The sequence below is a fragment of the Lepisosteus oculatus genome, chromosome 13 (genome assembly GCF_040954835.1).
Source record: "Lepisosteus oculatus isolate fLepOcu1 chromosome 13, fLepOcu1.hap2, whole genome shotgun sequence".
Classification (NCBI taxonomy): Eukaryota; Metazoa; Chordata; class Actinopteri; order Semionotiformes; family Lepisosteidae; genus Lepisosteus; species Lepisosteus oculatus.
In genome coordinates, this window is record NC_090708.1 from 11,448,548 (window position 1) to 11,462,875 (window position 14,328).

General features: G+C 37.9%; 1 protein-coding gene across 2 annotated transcripts in view; it reads left to right on the top strand.

Annotated features, from left to right (window-relative positions):
* The window catches only part of LOC102684749 (zonadhesin), a 31,529-nt gene that overhangs the window by 16,323 nt on the left and 878 nt on the right, over nt 1-14,328 (top strand). For both annotated transcript variants that reach the window (XM_069197506.1, XM_069197507.1), the window contains 12 exons: nt 199-3,873; nt 4,387-4,631; nt 5,219-5,383; nt 5,620-5,747; nt 6,022-6,290; nt 8,697-8,905; nt 9,223-9,376; nt 10,114-10,445; nt 10,915-11,044; nt 11,648-11,816; nt 12,207-12,401; nt 12,747-12,877. In XM_069197506.1, coding sequence (XP_069053607.1) covers nt 199-3,873; nt 4,387-4,631; nt 5,219-5,383; nt 5,620-5,747; nt 6,022-6,290; nt 8,697-8,905; nt 9,223-9,376; nt 10,114-10,445; nt 10,915-11,044; nt 11,648-11,816; nt 12,207-12,401; nt 12,747-12,877 — 5,802 coding nt within the window. The remainder of the gene's footprint in view (nt 1-198; nt 3,874-4,386; nt 4,632-5,218; nt 5,384-5,619; nt 5,748-6,021; nt 6,291-8,696; nt 8,906-9,222; nt 9,377-10,113; nt 10,446-10,914; nt 11,045-11,647; nt 11,817-12,206; nt 12,402-12,746; nt 12,878-14,328) is intronic.

Below are 14,328 nucleotides of genomic sequence, written 5' to 3' on the forward strand. Positions count from 1 at the left end.
TATTGTTATACAGTACAAAATACTTTTCATTTATTATGTTTTAATAAGTTAATGAAAATAAGTCTATTAGTATTGGTTTTTAAGGAGATCTCTTTCAAGAAAACAGGACTCTGGGAAACTTTATATGCAACATTTTTTACTTCCTCTCATTCAATTCACTAATAATACCAATATTTTTTTCCCTTGATCTATTCACAGATTTAATAGAGCCAGTGAAAATCAATATTAAAGATATATTAACAATCACAGAATCCCACATACCTATGCAAACAACAACTAAACCACCCCACCCCCCAGTATCAACAACTAAACAAGCCATATCCCAAGTAATAACAACTGTAACACCCCAGTTCCCAGAATCAACAACTAAACCACCCCAACTCCCAGTATCAACAACAAAACCATTGAAACCAACTACCCTTTTGTCAATATCAGAGACAACAACCACAATATCAGCAACTAAACTAGCCCAACTCACAGTATCAACAAATAAACCAGCCCCACTCCCAGTATCAACAACTAAACCACTCCAGCAACCAATATCAACAACTAAACTAACCTATCTCCCAGTATCAACAAATAAACCACCACAGCCCCCAGTATTAACAACTAATCCATTGAAACCAACAACTCCATTGTCAGTATCAGAGACAACAACCGCAATATCAACAACTAAACTAGCCCAACTTCCAGTATCAACAACTAAACCACTCCAGCCCCCAGTATCAACAAATAAACCAGCCCAACTCCCAGTGTCAACAAATAAACCACCTCCATCCCCAATATCAACAACTAATCCTTTGAAACCAACTACTTTCTTGTCAATATCAGAGAAAACAACCACAATATCAACAAATAAAACAGATCAACCACCAGTATTAACAACTGTAACACCCCAGCTCCCAGTATCAACAAATAAACCACTCCCACCCCCAATATCAACAACTAATCCATTGAAACCAACTACTCTTTTGTCAATATCAGAGAAAACAACCACAAAATCAACAACTAAACCAGCCCAACCCCCAGTCTTAACAACTGTAATACCCCAGCTCCCAGAATCAACAACTAAACTAGACCAACTCCCAGTATCAACAACTAAACCACTCCAGCAACCAATATCAACAACTAAACCACCCCAACTCCCGGTATCAACAACTGAACCACCCCCACCTCCAGTATCAACAACTAATCCATCGAAACCAACTACTCTTTTGTCAATATCAGAGAAAGCAACCACAATATCAACAACTAATCCAGCCCAACCCCCAGTATTAACAACTGTAACACCCCAGCTCCCAGAATCAACAACTAAACTAGCCCCACTCCCAATATCAACAACTAAACCACCACAACTTCCAGTATCAACAAATAAACCACCTCCATCCCCAATATCAACAACTAATCCATTGAAACCAACTACTTTCTTGTCAATATCAGAGAAAACAACCACAATATCAACAACTAAACCAGCCCAACCCCCAGTATTAACAACTGTAGCACCCCAGCTACCAGTATCAACAAATAAACCACCCCCACCCCCAGTATCAACAACGAATCCATTGAAAACATCTACTCTTTTGTCAATATCAGAGAAAACAACCACAATATCAACAACTAAACCAGCCCAACCCCCAGTCTTAACAACTGTAACACCCCAGCTCCCAGAATCAACAACTAAACTAGCCCCACTCCCAGTATCAACAACTAAACCACTCCAGCAACCAATTTCAACAACTAACCCACCACAACTTCTAGTATCAACAACTAAACCATTCCAGCCCCCAGTTTCAACAAATAAACCACCCCAACTCCCGGTATCAACAACTGAACCACCCCCACCTCCAGCATCAACAACAAATCCATCGAAACCAACTACTCTTTTGTCAATATCAGAGAAAACAACCACAATATCAACAACTAATCCAGCCCAACCCCCAGTATTAACAACTGTAACACCCCAGCTCCCAGAATCAACAACTAAACTAGCCCCACTCCCAATATCAACAACTAAACCACCACAACTTCCAGTATCGACAAATAAACCACTTCCATCCCCAATATCAACAACTAATCCATTGAAACCAACTACTTTCTTGTCAATATCAGAGAAAACAACCACAATATCAACAACTAAACCAGCCCAACACCCAGTCTTAACAACTGTAACACCCCAGCTCCCAGAATCAACAACTAAACTAGACCAACTCCCAGTATCAACAACTAAACCACTCCAGCAACCAATATCAACAACTAAACCACCCCAACTCCCGGTATCAACAACTGAACCACCCCCACCTCCAGTATCAACAACTAATCCATCGAAACCAACTACTCTTTTGTCAATATCAGAGAAAGCAACCACAATATCAACAACTAATCCAGCCCAACCCCCAGTATTAACAACTGTAACACCCCAGCTCCCAGAATCAACAACTAAACTAGCCCCACTCCCAATATCAACAACTAAACAAACACAACTTCCAGTATCAACAAATAAACCACTTCCATCCCCAATATCAACAACTAATCCATTGAAACCAACTACTTTATTGTCAATATCAGAGAAAACAACCACAATATCAACAACTAATCCAGCCCAACCCCCAGTATTAACAACTGTAACACCCCAGCTCCCAGAATCAACAACTAAACTAGCCTCACTCCCAATATCAACAACTAAACCACCACAACTTCCAATATCAACAAATAAACCACCTCCATCCCCAATATCAACAACTAATCCATTGAAACCAACTACTCTTTTTTCTATATCAGAGAAAACAACCACAATATCAACAACTAAACCAGCCCAACACCCAGTCTTAACAACTGTAACACCCCAGCTCCCAGAATCAACAACTAAACTAGACCAACTCCCAGTATCAACAACTAAACCACTCCAGCAACCAATATCAACAACTAAACCACCCCAACTCCCGGTATCAACAACTGACCCACCCCCACCTCCAGTATCAACAACTAAACCAGCCCAAAGCCCAGTATTAACAACTGAACCATCTCAGCCCCCAGTATCAAGAACTGAACCACCTCAGCAATCAATATCAACATCTCAACAACACCCAGTTTCAACAGCCAAACCACCCAAATCCCCAGTATCGCCACCAAAACCACCTCAACTCCCAATATCAACATCAAAACCAAACATTCAACCATCAACATCAGGGAAAACAACTCAACTCCCAATATCAACAGCTAAACCATTGAAACCAACTACTCTACTGCCAATATCAGAGAAATCACCCCAACCACCAATATCAACAAATAAACAAACCCAACCCACAATATCAACAAATAAACCATCTCAAGAACCTCCAATATTAACAGCTGAACCAACCCAGTCCCCAATATCATCTACAGCTCAACCACACCAACCACCAATATCAACAATTAAACCATCCCGACCCCCAATATCAGATAAAACACATCAGCCCCCAGTATCATCTACTACTGCATCACTTCAACCCCCAGTATTGACAGGTAAACCACCCCAGCCCCCAACAGCACCATCAAAACCAACTACTCAACCTGCAAAATCAGAGAAAACACCTCAACCACCAATATCAATAAATAAACCATCCCAACAACCTCCAATTTTACCTACTAAACCATCTCAACCTCCTATGTCAGCAAAAACACCTCAACACCCACTATCATCTACAACTAATATGCCTCAGCCTCCATTATCAACAACTAAACCACCCCAACAACCCATAACATATACAACTACATACACAACTGAACCATTAGTACCAACCACTAGACATCCAGAAGTGGCAACACCTACATCCATCACAGCATCCACAGGGGTTACAACCAGAAAACCTGAGCAAACAACCAACAAAGCACAAGGTAAGAAAGAATAAGAAGTCACCATTTTAAGATATATTAGTCTGAAGTATCAATATATATACAGTATATCAATATTTTAATGGTAATATATGCAAAGGCAAAAATATTTTAATTATTTTAATTTCCGTATTTTCTTGACAGGGATAACTATTGTTGCAGTAGTTCAGTTACGTTCTAATGAATGTGAGAGAGAAAGAAATATGTATAAAGTATTTTGCATGACTCCCCACCTAAGGAAATAATAGCCTATCTGAGGCTGGGTAGGCTGCCCCCACTCCTCTCTCTGTATTGCAAGGACTGAGATAGGGAATTTGCTGCAGGAGTATAGATGGGGAGGTGGGAAGATGAGATAGATACACAAAAGAACGTCCTGGCTTATAATAAGAATTATTTACTTGGGCAAGTGGAAGTATTAGAGATGAAGGTTTAACCTTCCTCCCCAAATTATTGTATAGACCCTTTTTTATTTTTCTGATCAACTGATTGTATTTCCAATCATTGTGATTGTTTCAGGTGCATCTTTTTGCCACATTGCTGGGGACCCCCATTACTTTACATTTGATAAGGTCATGCACACATTTGTGGGTGCCTGTGCATACACCCTGGTAAAGGTTTGTCAGACTGATGGCAGTGTTACTCCAATAACTATCAGTGGTCTGAATGAAGCCCATGGCCAACCAGAGGCCACATACCTTAAACAGGTGGATATCACAGTGTACAACAACAAGTTGAGTATTCTGAAAGACAAACAGCTCCTGGTAGGTTAAAAGCAACATTATTTTTTCTTTGTGAAAACCAAATATGTGTAATAGTGCATACAGTATACTGGATTTTGCAGGTGCAAAGAGATATTGATTTCTTTAGACTAAGGTACTGTATAAAAGACACAGACCATGATAATTCTATAATTTTAACTACATTTTCAAAAATATCTGTCATTAACTTTCAAGTAGAACATGCTACAGAGCATGAATATTGCAAGATGATCCAATCAAGCACTTTTACTAGTACTGTATATAAACCACACCTGGAGTTATGCAGGACATACTGTACTGTACTCAATTGGGTTATAAAAGTAAAATCTAGTTTTATTATTACTGTAAATTCTGCTGATCAAGTACATACTGTAGAGTGATCATAAAAAATCCACAAGGGTACAACATGTAGATATAAATTTCTGTTTGACTTTAGGGGATGCCAGTAATCTACTCCATATTCTAAGCACAGTGATTTTTTTTTAATCGGACAGGTTCAATTGTAAGGGAAAAAGAACTACATTGGAAACTACGTAAAACCCAAAACGATTTAGAACATCTTTGTTTTTCTTACGTTTGTGTTGTGACAGTTGAATGGCAAGGAAATCAGCAATATGGATCAGCCACTAGCAAAAGGAATTACTGTCACCTCCCAAGGTCTGTATACTACAGTGTTAACCGACTTTGGAGTATCTGTGAAATTTGATGGAAAACAGCACCTTGAAATCAGACTACCACCTGAATATTTTTCAAAGGTACAGTATGTCAATATACAGTATTTCCTGTACATATCCTGACAACCATCGCAGGAGGTTTGGCACTGGTGTACAGTATATTTGGCTTTGCTAACTTAGTTTATCGAGTGTAGGTTATGTTTGGTAATAACTTAAAACACTTTCTAACATTTTTTTGTACTGGAAGAAAGTGTGCTCTTGAAACATGAAGTGAAGGAGCTGTAAGTTGTTGGGTTTTTTTTTTCATATTTGTGAAGGTATGTGGCATGTGTGGAAACAACAACAACCGTCAGGATGATGAATTGCTCTTGCCAGATGGGCAGCTGGCTCACAACGTGTCCCATTTTGGAAACAGCTGGAAAATAGATGAAGACAGTCCACCCGAGTAAGAAATTATTATAATACAAACGTTCACTAAACAAACAGAAGAACACCTAAAGTGCAATTTCTATTGCAAGCAAAGAGAACTAGAAACAGAAATTTAGCTGTCAGTGTCAAAGCTGGTTAAAAAAGACATTTTTTTCTGTGAAAGTATGTTTATTTCAACTGACTACAAGCTTCGTGATGATGTCCCATTATACAGGTATGCATGCTGCTGTACATGTATATGGAAGAGTGAATGATCTACTGTAATAGTGTTTACTTTTGATCCGCTCTAGGTGCCTTGCAGATGAAAGAGAAGACTTAGGCTCTCCCTGCAAGACTGATCAGAAACCTGAAATTGAAAAGCAGTGTGAGGTCTTGCTCTCTGAAACGTTTAAACCTTGTCATTCTGTAATTCCACCTGAGCATTTCATTGAAAGCTGTGTTTATGATATGTGCAAGTACCTCGGTATGATATCGACACTGTGTGACATGATCCAGGCCTACGTGAGTGCTTGCAGAAGTGAGGGAGTACACATCAACTGGAGACGTGGGGACTTTTGTCGTAAGTATATTTATTCATTTATATACAGTAGGTTTTTTTTTATAAAATAGAGATTTTCCACCTGGAAGCCTTTAAGAATTGCGTTGTTTCCAATGCTTCTCTTTGCATTTCTCACAATCAAAATTTTACCTCAGAAGTTTGGAAATGGAATAATATTCCCATTCCACTTGTTTTCATTTTCTACCATTAGGATTGCATTTTTCCTACACCTGTATTAAATACAGTATGTTTGGGAACTGGTTTTCGTTTGCTTTAGGTGACAGTATTATTTTGGTGAATCACATTAAGAATGAATTAATAATTCCTTGTGTTTAGAAAAAGTTACATCCAAAATAATTCCCAGGGACTTTATATACAGTGCCTTGCGAAAGTATTCGGCCCCCTTGAACTTTTCAACCTTTTGCCACATTTCAGGCTTCAAACATAAAGATATACATTTTTTATTTTATGTGAAGAATCACCAACAAGTGGGACACAATTGTGAAGTGGAACGAAATCTATTGGATTTTTGAAACTTTTTTAACTAATAAAAAAATGAAAAGTGGGGCGTGCAAAAATATTCGGCCCCCTTGCGTTAATACTTTGTAGAGCCACCTTTTGCTGCGATTACAGCTGCAAGTCGCTTGGGGTATGTCTCTATCAGTTTTGCACATCGAGAGACTGAAATTCTTGCCCATTCTTCCTTCCAAAACAGCTCGAGCTCAGTGAGGTTGGATGGAGAGCGTTTGTGAACAGCAGTTTTCAGCTCTTTCCACAGATTCTCGATTGGATTCAGGTCTGGACTTTGACTTGGCCATTCAAACACCTGGATACGTTTATTTGTGAACCATTCCTTTGTAGATTTTGCTGTATGTTTGGGATCATTGTCTTGTTGGAAGATAAATCTCCGTCCCAGTTTCAGGTCTTTTGCAGACTCCAACAGGTTTTCATCCAGAATGGTCCTGTATTTGGCTGCATCCATCTTCCCCTCAATTTTAACCATCTTCCCTGTCCCTGCTGAAGAAAAGCAGGCCCAAACCATGATGCTGCCACCACCATGTTTGACAGTGGGGATGGTGTGTTGAGGGTGATGAGCTGTGTTGCTTTTACGCCAAACATATCGTTTTGCATTGTGGCCAAAAAGTTCGATTTTGGTTTCATCTGACCAGAGCACCTTCTTCCACATGTTTGGGGTGTCTCCCAGGTGGCTTGTGGCAAACTTTAGACGAGACTTTTTATGGATATCTTTGAGAAATGGCTTTCTTCTTGCCACTCTTCCATAAAGGCCAGATTTGTGCAGTGTAAGACTGATTGTTGTCCTATGGACAGACTCTCCCACCTCAGCTGTAGTTCTCTGCAGTTCATCCAGAGTGATCATGGGCCTCTTGGCTGCATCTCTGATCAGTCTTCTCCTTGTCTGAGCTGAAAGTTTAGAGGGACGGCCAGGTCTTGGTAGATTTGCAGTGGTCTGATACTCCTTCCATTTCAAGATGATCGCTTGCACAGTGCTCCTTGGGATGTTTGAAGCTTGGGAAATCTTTTTGTATCCAAATCCGGCTTTAAACTTCTCCACAACAGTATTACGGACCTGCCTGGTGTGTTCCTTGGTCTTCATGATGCTCTCTGCGCTTTCAACAGAACCTTGAGACTATCACAGAGCAGGTGCATTTATACAGAGACTTGAATACACACAGGTGGATTCTATTTATCACCATCAGTCATTTAGGACAACATTGGATCATTCAGAGATCCTTGCTGAACTTCTGGAGTGAGTTTGCTGCACTGAAAGTAAAGGGGCCGAATAATTTTGCACGCCCCACTTTTCATTTTTTTATTAGTTAAAAAAATTTCAAAAATCCAATAGATTTCGTTCCACTTCACAATTGTGTCCCACTTGTTGGTGATTCTTCACATAAAATAAAAAATTTATATCTTTATGTTTGAAGCCTGAAATGTGGCAAAAGGTTGAAAAGTTCAAGGGGGCCGAATACTTTCGCAAGGCACTGTATACTGTAAATGTACACCTATTTCATCCTCCACTGAAGTGCAACACCTACCTGGTGACTTATGGCAGCCATCATGCACCATTGTCATCACTACTCAATATATCAGGTGGAGATATTCAACTTCACCTGTGGAATTAAGGAGGAACCACAGATAAGATAAACTGTGCAAGCACAACTTAGAATGGAGTCGGGACACAAGTCTTAATGTCTCTAACTTTCCGAATACTGACCAAGCCCACCTTTGCTTTGCTTGTAATATCTGATTAGATCAAGATACAAGCTGGTGAAGTTGTTGCTAATATTAAGAGTGGTTAATACATGCAGCAGAACAAAAGTGGCATTGCTGCTGGATTTACTTATTAATTTAAAACCTGCCAACAAATTTCATTATTTTTTCCTCATGCACTTTCTTCTCCTACAGCTCTCTCATGTCCAAAGAATAGCCACTACACAGTTTGTGTCCCTGCTTGCCAGCCCACCTGCGCAGATCTCCATGCTTCAGTGCATTGTGATAAAGTCCAGTCTTGTGTGGAAGGCTGTGTGTGCAACAACGGCTATGTGCTGAGTGAAGACAAATGTGTGCCAATAAGGAAATGTGGGTGCCAGGACAAGAAGGGTAACTACTATAAAGTAAGTATTTTTCTTCTGCAGTTCCTATCTTCCCATTGATCTTTTATTCTTGCCGCGTATGGTCATGAATATCACCTCTAGTGATACACATAGCCACTCCAATTCTTCTTCTTAATTCTGCTTGGTGTTTGATTTTATTTGGACCAGTGATTCAAGGATGAATATTAAAGAATGTAAAAATCTGTCAGAGACTCGTTCCATTGGGAAACTGTATTGTGAGAAACCTGTAACAGTTGATAAGAAAATTAGGCTGCAACAATGTGAGTTGATGGAAACCACAGCATTTTATAGATACACTGTATTTATGCAACTATCAGCTAGGTGAGTCTTGGATCACTGACCACTGCTCTCAGAAATGCAAATGTGAAGAAGAGGATGATCATGCAGAAATTGACTGTGACGACTATGGCTGTGATGATGACTCGGTGTGTGCTCTCAGTGAAAATGGGGAATACAAGTGCAAGCCTACAGGTAAGCTGTACTGGCACAGTTGAGAATCTAATCTTCCCTGTAGATGGAGGTTTTCTACATGTTATGTTGAAGTGTAGTTATGCAGAATTGTAGTATTTGTTTCGTTTCATCATAGTAATAACTCTTCTCTGAGGTCTTAAATATTTTGTCACTGCAATATTCATACAGTATATTGCATGCAAACTACAGGTAATTGTCTTGGAAAATGTAAAGACAGTGCTGTGGGGGTGTTCAACTTTGGATAATGGCAGGCAAAATATTGTTCTTTCTTTATTTTTATTTATAGAATAGAGAAAACCCTTTAAATACAGAGGCATTGTAGAATAATCATGTTTAATACAAATTTACCAAAATACATCATACATGAAAATGTAGTCTATTCTTATCTATCCCCTTAATATTTTACAATTATTTTACTTCTATCCAAACTGTATACATTCAAAATAGGGAGAATACATATGTTTTTTTATGATTTATGAAGTGGGAAATAGAATGTACATATATATTCTTAATTCTAGTTTCAGTTATTCTGTATCTCAAATAATTCAGACTTTAAAACACCTTAATGTATTTAATCCATCTAGACCAATAGTGAAAATGTTCATTTTTCCATTATGTAAATTTCATTTTTTAATTCAGTCCAAACATTCATTGTTGGTAAATCTGAAAAAAATTATATAATAATATATAACAATATATATAATAATATAATAACTGCAGTGTGCTTTTCCTTCCAGATTTCAGTGAGTGCTCGGTGTCTGGAGATCCCGAATATAAAACATTTGATAACATGGAGCATCAGTTTGAAGGCAGACATTCCTACATTCTGGTCCAAACGGTTCACATTCCAAAGGATCTTCCAGAGATCTACATTGAAGGCATCAATGGACTTGTGAAGGATGATGATGATGAGGATGACAAAGATGATGAGGATGATGATGATGATGATGATGACAACAGTGATGATGAAGATGACGATGATGACGAAAAAGGCCTCACAACCCTGAAAGAGATAAAAATCAGAGTTTATAATCATACAGTGAAGTTCAAGCATAAAAGAAAGCTTGTGGTAAATAGGTTTTACCCTTTTCACCTTTATATCAAATACTATAGTAGGCTTAAATTAGTTGTTAGGATGCATTTCTGATTATGTTATTTCTGGTTATATTACATCTTACACCCGAAGAAGGCTCCACATCCAAAACGTTGTGTTTTCTTTCTTCTCTTTTCAGCATGGAATAAACCCATTATTTGTTCTTTAAAAGTCTATAAATGTTTGTATCGTTGTCGATACTTTTTGTTCTTGAAGTTTTATTTTGAAACTAGAGCCCCAATCTAGATCAAAATGTTAGGTTCTGTTGTCTTGGGAAAACCAGCCATTAGACTAAATTACAAAACTGTAACTAAATTACAAAACTGTAAATTCTTCAATGTCGATTAGTGTTTCTTTTCAGATAACAGAGGCCTTCTGACTAAGTTTTTGAAGATATTAATTTTTTTCTTTTGTTGTTATAATATTTAATGAAACACATATTCAGCTGGATGGTGAAAAAGTAAAACCACCAACCATTCCTCACAGAGGAATGAAAATCACACAACGGTCCTCCCTCCTCTTCTTGGAGACAGACTTCGGATTGTCAGTGAAATTTGATGGACATGACCACGCAGGTACAGTAGTATGGAATTCTGTGGAGACATTTAATTTAATTTTGCACCTCAATGAAGGAGAGTGGCAGGTTCATTACTGGTTCACACTGTGTCAAGATGCAAATAGGCTTTAAAATGTTCTTATTACCATTTTTATTACTTATTGGATGTTTTTATTTTGAATAATGACACCATATCACACAAAAAAGAACAGGGAAAATATATATCCTGAACTGTTAAACTATATTTTGTCTGAAGCAGTTTAGGTGTACAATGTAAACTCCTTTTTCATTCTTTTAAATGAGTATCAATTTAGTGTTGAACAATAAAAATAATTCAAATATCAGAACAGCAACATTGATGTAAATACACAGAGTCATCCTACCTTTTTAACATGCTCATTATTATTTTTTAAATATCTTTGAAGAAGATAAATATTCAGATTTTTCAAGTTATAGTAAATAGTTCATTTACTAGATAAATACATAGTAGAAACCAATCTCAGAAAACACTTATGATAGAAGATTTCAATTTCTCATTTATGTTTCTGTATGTCTACTAATGCAATTGCATGTAAAATATCATCATGGTATATATTATTTATCTTTTATCTCTTTTATTTAGAGATAACTCTTCCTTATACATACCAGAACAAGATAGTGGGATTGTGTGGGAATTATGATGGAGATAAGAATAATGATTTCATGAAGCCAGATGGAAGCCAGGCAAAGAATATGAATGAATTTGGAGAAAGCTGGCAAGTGCAGACAAGCAAGTTAAATGTCAGAGAAAGGTATATTCTACTTCAACTATGTGATTCATAAATATGACCAAAATACTGTAATTTATAGCAGTAACCCACATACACCACTGCCACCCAAACACCAACACAGCCACCAACATGCAAAACTGAAACCAGATCTTTCTTTTTCTACTGTTCATGGTGTATCCATTCACCTCAGGTCAATTGAAGATAACAGGCCTTATTGAACATTCTATATATAAAGCAACTTTTGTCACTTTGTTTTGGATAAGCTATTATGTCACTTTTATGTAACAGAATCTAAAGATACAGTACAAGTTCTCACCATATGTGGATAAATGCAGCAGCTGGGACATCTTCATTAACTGAAATGTGTGGGTTTAGCTAAGCATTACCACTCTCTTTCCTCCCATCTTGTAGAAGAAGTTTCTCAAGCCACAGTGATGCTGCAATTCAAGACTACAATAACACAGGTGTGAGTGCTACAATATCCTTTCAGTGCACAGAGCAACAGAAGACCCTCCTAAATAGCATGAGTTTCTGTGGCATAATTTCTGACCCCCAGGGACCATTTTCCACTTGTCATGGTGCCGTTCAACCTGTAAAGCATCTCGAGTGAGTATATTTTCCCATCTTTCTGTTCTACTACAATACTAGTCCTGTGGGATTGACAGATGAGCCATTGAATCGTCAGCTTCACTTTCCTTCCTTGGAATTCAACCCACTTCAATGTTTTTGTTTTCTTTTCTTTTTTTAAGGATCTTTGTGCCGTGTGTATACAGTAATATGGTGTGTATTGCACCTCCACTATCTATTCAGCTTTGTAGTAATTTGATCAAAACAGCTGTGAGTTTGATCATTGCTCAACATTCTGGAACTGTGAAGGTGGACAGAAAAGTGAGAGAAAATTGAGTAAGAGCTTAAAAGTGACTTAAACTAAGCTACTCCTTTCCTCTCCAGAAACTGTGTCGCTGACCAGTGTTCATCTTTTAACAACACAAGCCTTCTGTGTAAAAGCTTGCAACGCTATTCAGAGGCCTGTCAGAAAAGTGGAATCTCCATTGGAAACTGGAGGGCAAGCACTCTGTGTGGTAATGAGAAATCACTCTTGCTGAACTGACAGCTCGTGGGGGAAACTGACAAACAGCATTTTATATGGACTGAGGAGTTGATAAGAAAGTAATTGATAGTCTCTTTAGAAAAAGCAGTAAAAGTTTTAGGTTAGCTTTCAGCTCTGCAAAAAAATACAATGGTGCTTTGGAATGTTGATTACATTGAATGCTGCAGGATAGCTTCCAGTGCATTTTGGGTGACAGCCTGCTAGCAAAACACCTTTGATGAAAGTCAATACCTGCCAGATGAGTGCCAGATGAATTAAAGAAATGTTGCTTTTGAATCTGATGTGAAGAAATTTGGGGACAATTTCTGGTTATATGTAAAATTATTGACCCATAGCCAACACATACACTACAGGTAATGAAAATGTATTTGTTATATAATATCATATCATATTACAGTATATTGTATTACAGTTATTATATTATACAATCAGTTCTATACTAACACAGTGTATAAAGCCAGCCCTATGCTGGAATTAAATGGGAAATCCTAATACCAGCATTCAGTGTCAACTCAAAGACAAAGTAGAAAATGGGAGACAGTTTTCATGACTTCAAAGCAGGTCGGTACTCATTTACTTTCATGGAGTGAGTGCAAGTGAGAGCACTGCGAGTAAATTAAGGGCAATCTAGAATGATACCATCCAAATGTGGAGCTTCTTTGCTAAGCATGTTTTGCAGTTAGTAGTATAGCATCAGGAGTGAGGATACTGCAGGTGTGGTTTGCTAAGTAGGTAATGGCCTGTTGTGAGAGCAAACAGCATTGCAGTATGCAAGGTTTAAGTCTGAGACACAGTAGGTTTTACTAAGAACAAAATGGCAGTAGTTCTGCCATCTTGGCATATGCAGAAATAACAGCAGGTCAGATGTTAATGGTGTGACCATTAGAAAGATCCTAATAATTTTTATACTTTTTATACTTGTAATTAGTGTTATGGGTCATGTTTTAGCAGAAAAAAATCTAATGGATCTTGCTTTATGCAGGTATCCTCGTTTTCACTTATATTTGCGCTGTAATTCTACCTATAATTCTTGGAGAGTTTGGAGTTAATTTTGCAAACTGTTTATGAGCAGGAGCATGACCCCTTTGTAGGTGTAAAAAAATCAACGGATCCACTTTTCAGTGAAAACTTTAAAAGCTTCAGTTTTTTATAAGGTTTGCCAAGTTTCAATTCAATGTGTTCTGCAGCTCGAAAGAAGAACACTCTGAAAAGGTATTCACATACACGGGTCAAGCTACCATCTTGGATAACACATTTTTTGTCACAAATGCAATAGCTTATCTGTTCCGGTATACCTGTCTAGTATTACATTCTCAGGCTGCCCAGTCTGTGAACACCAGCAGTTTAAAAAGTGAAAAAAAAACCTCACAGTCGCAATAGGCTTCCAGCTACTGTCAGGAAAAATAAAAAAACAGAGTTTTG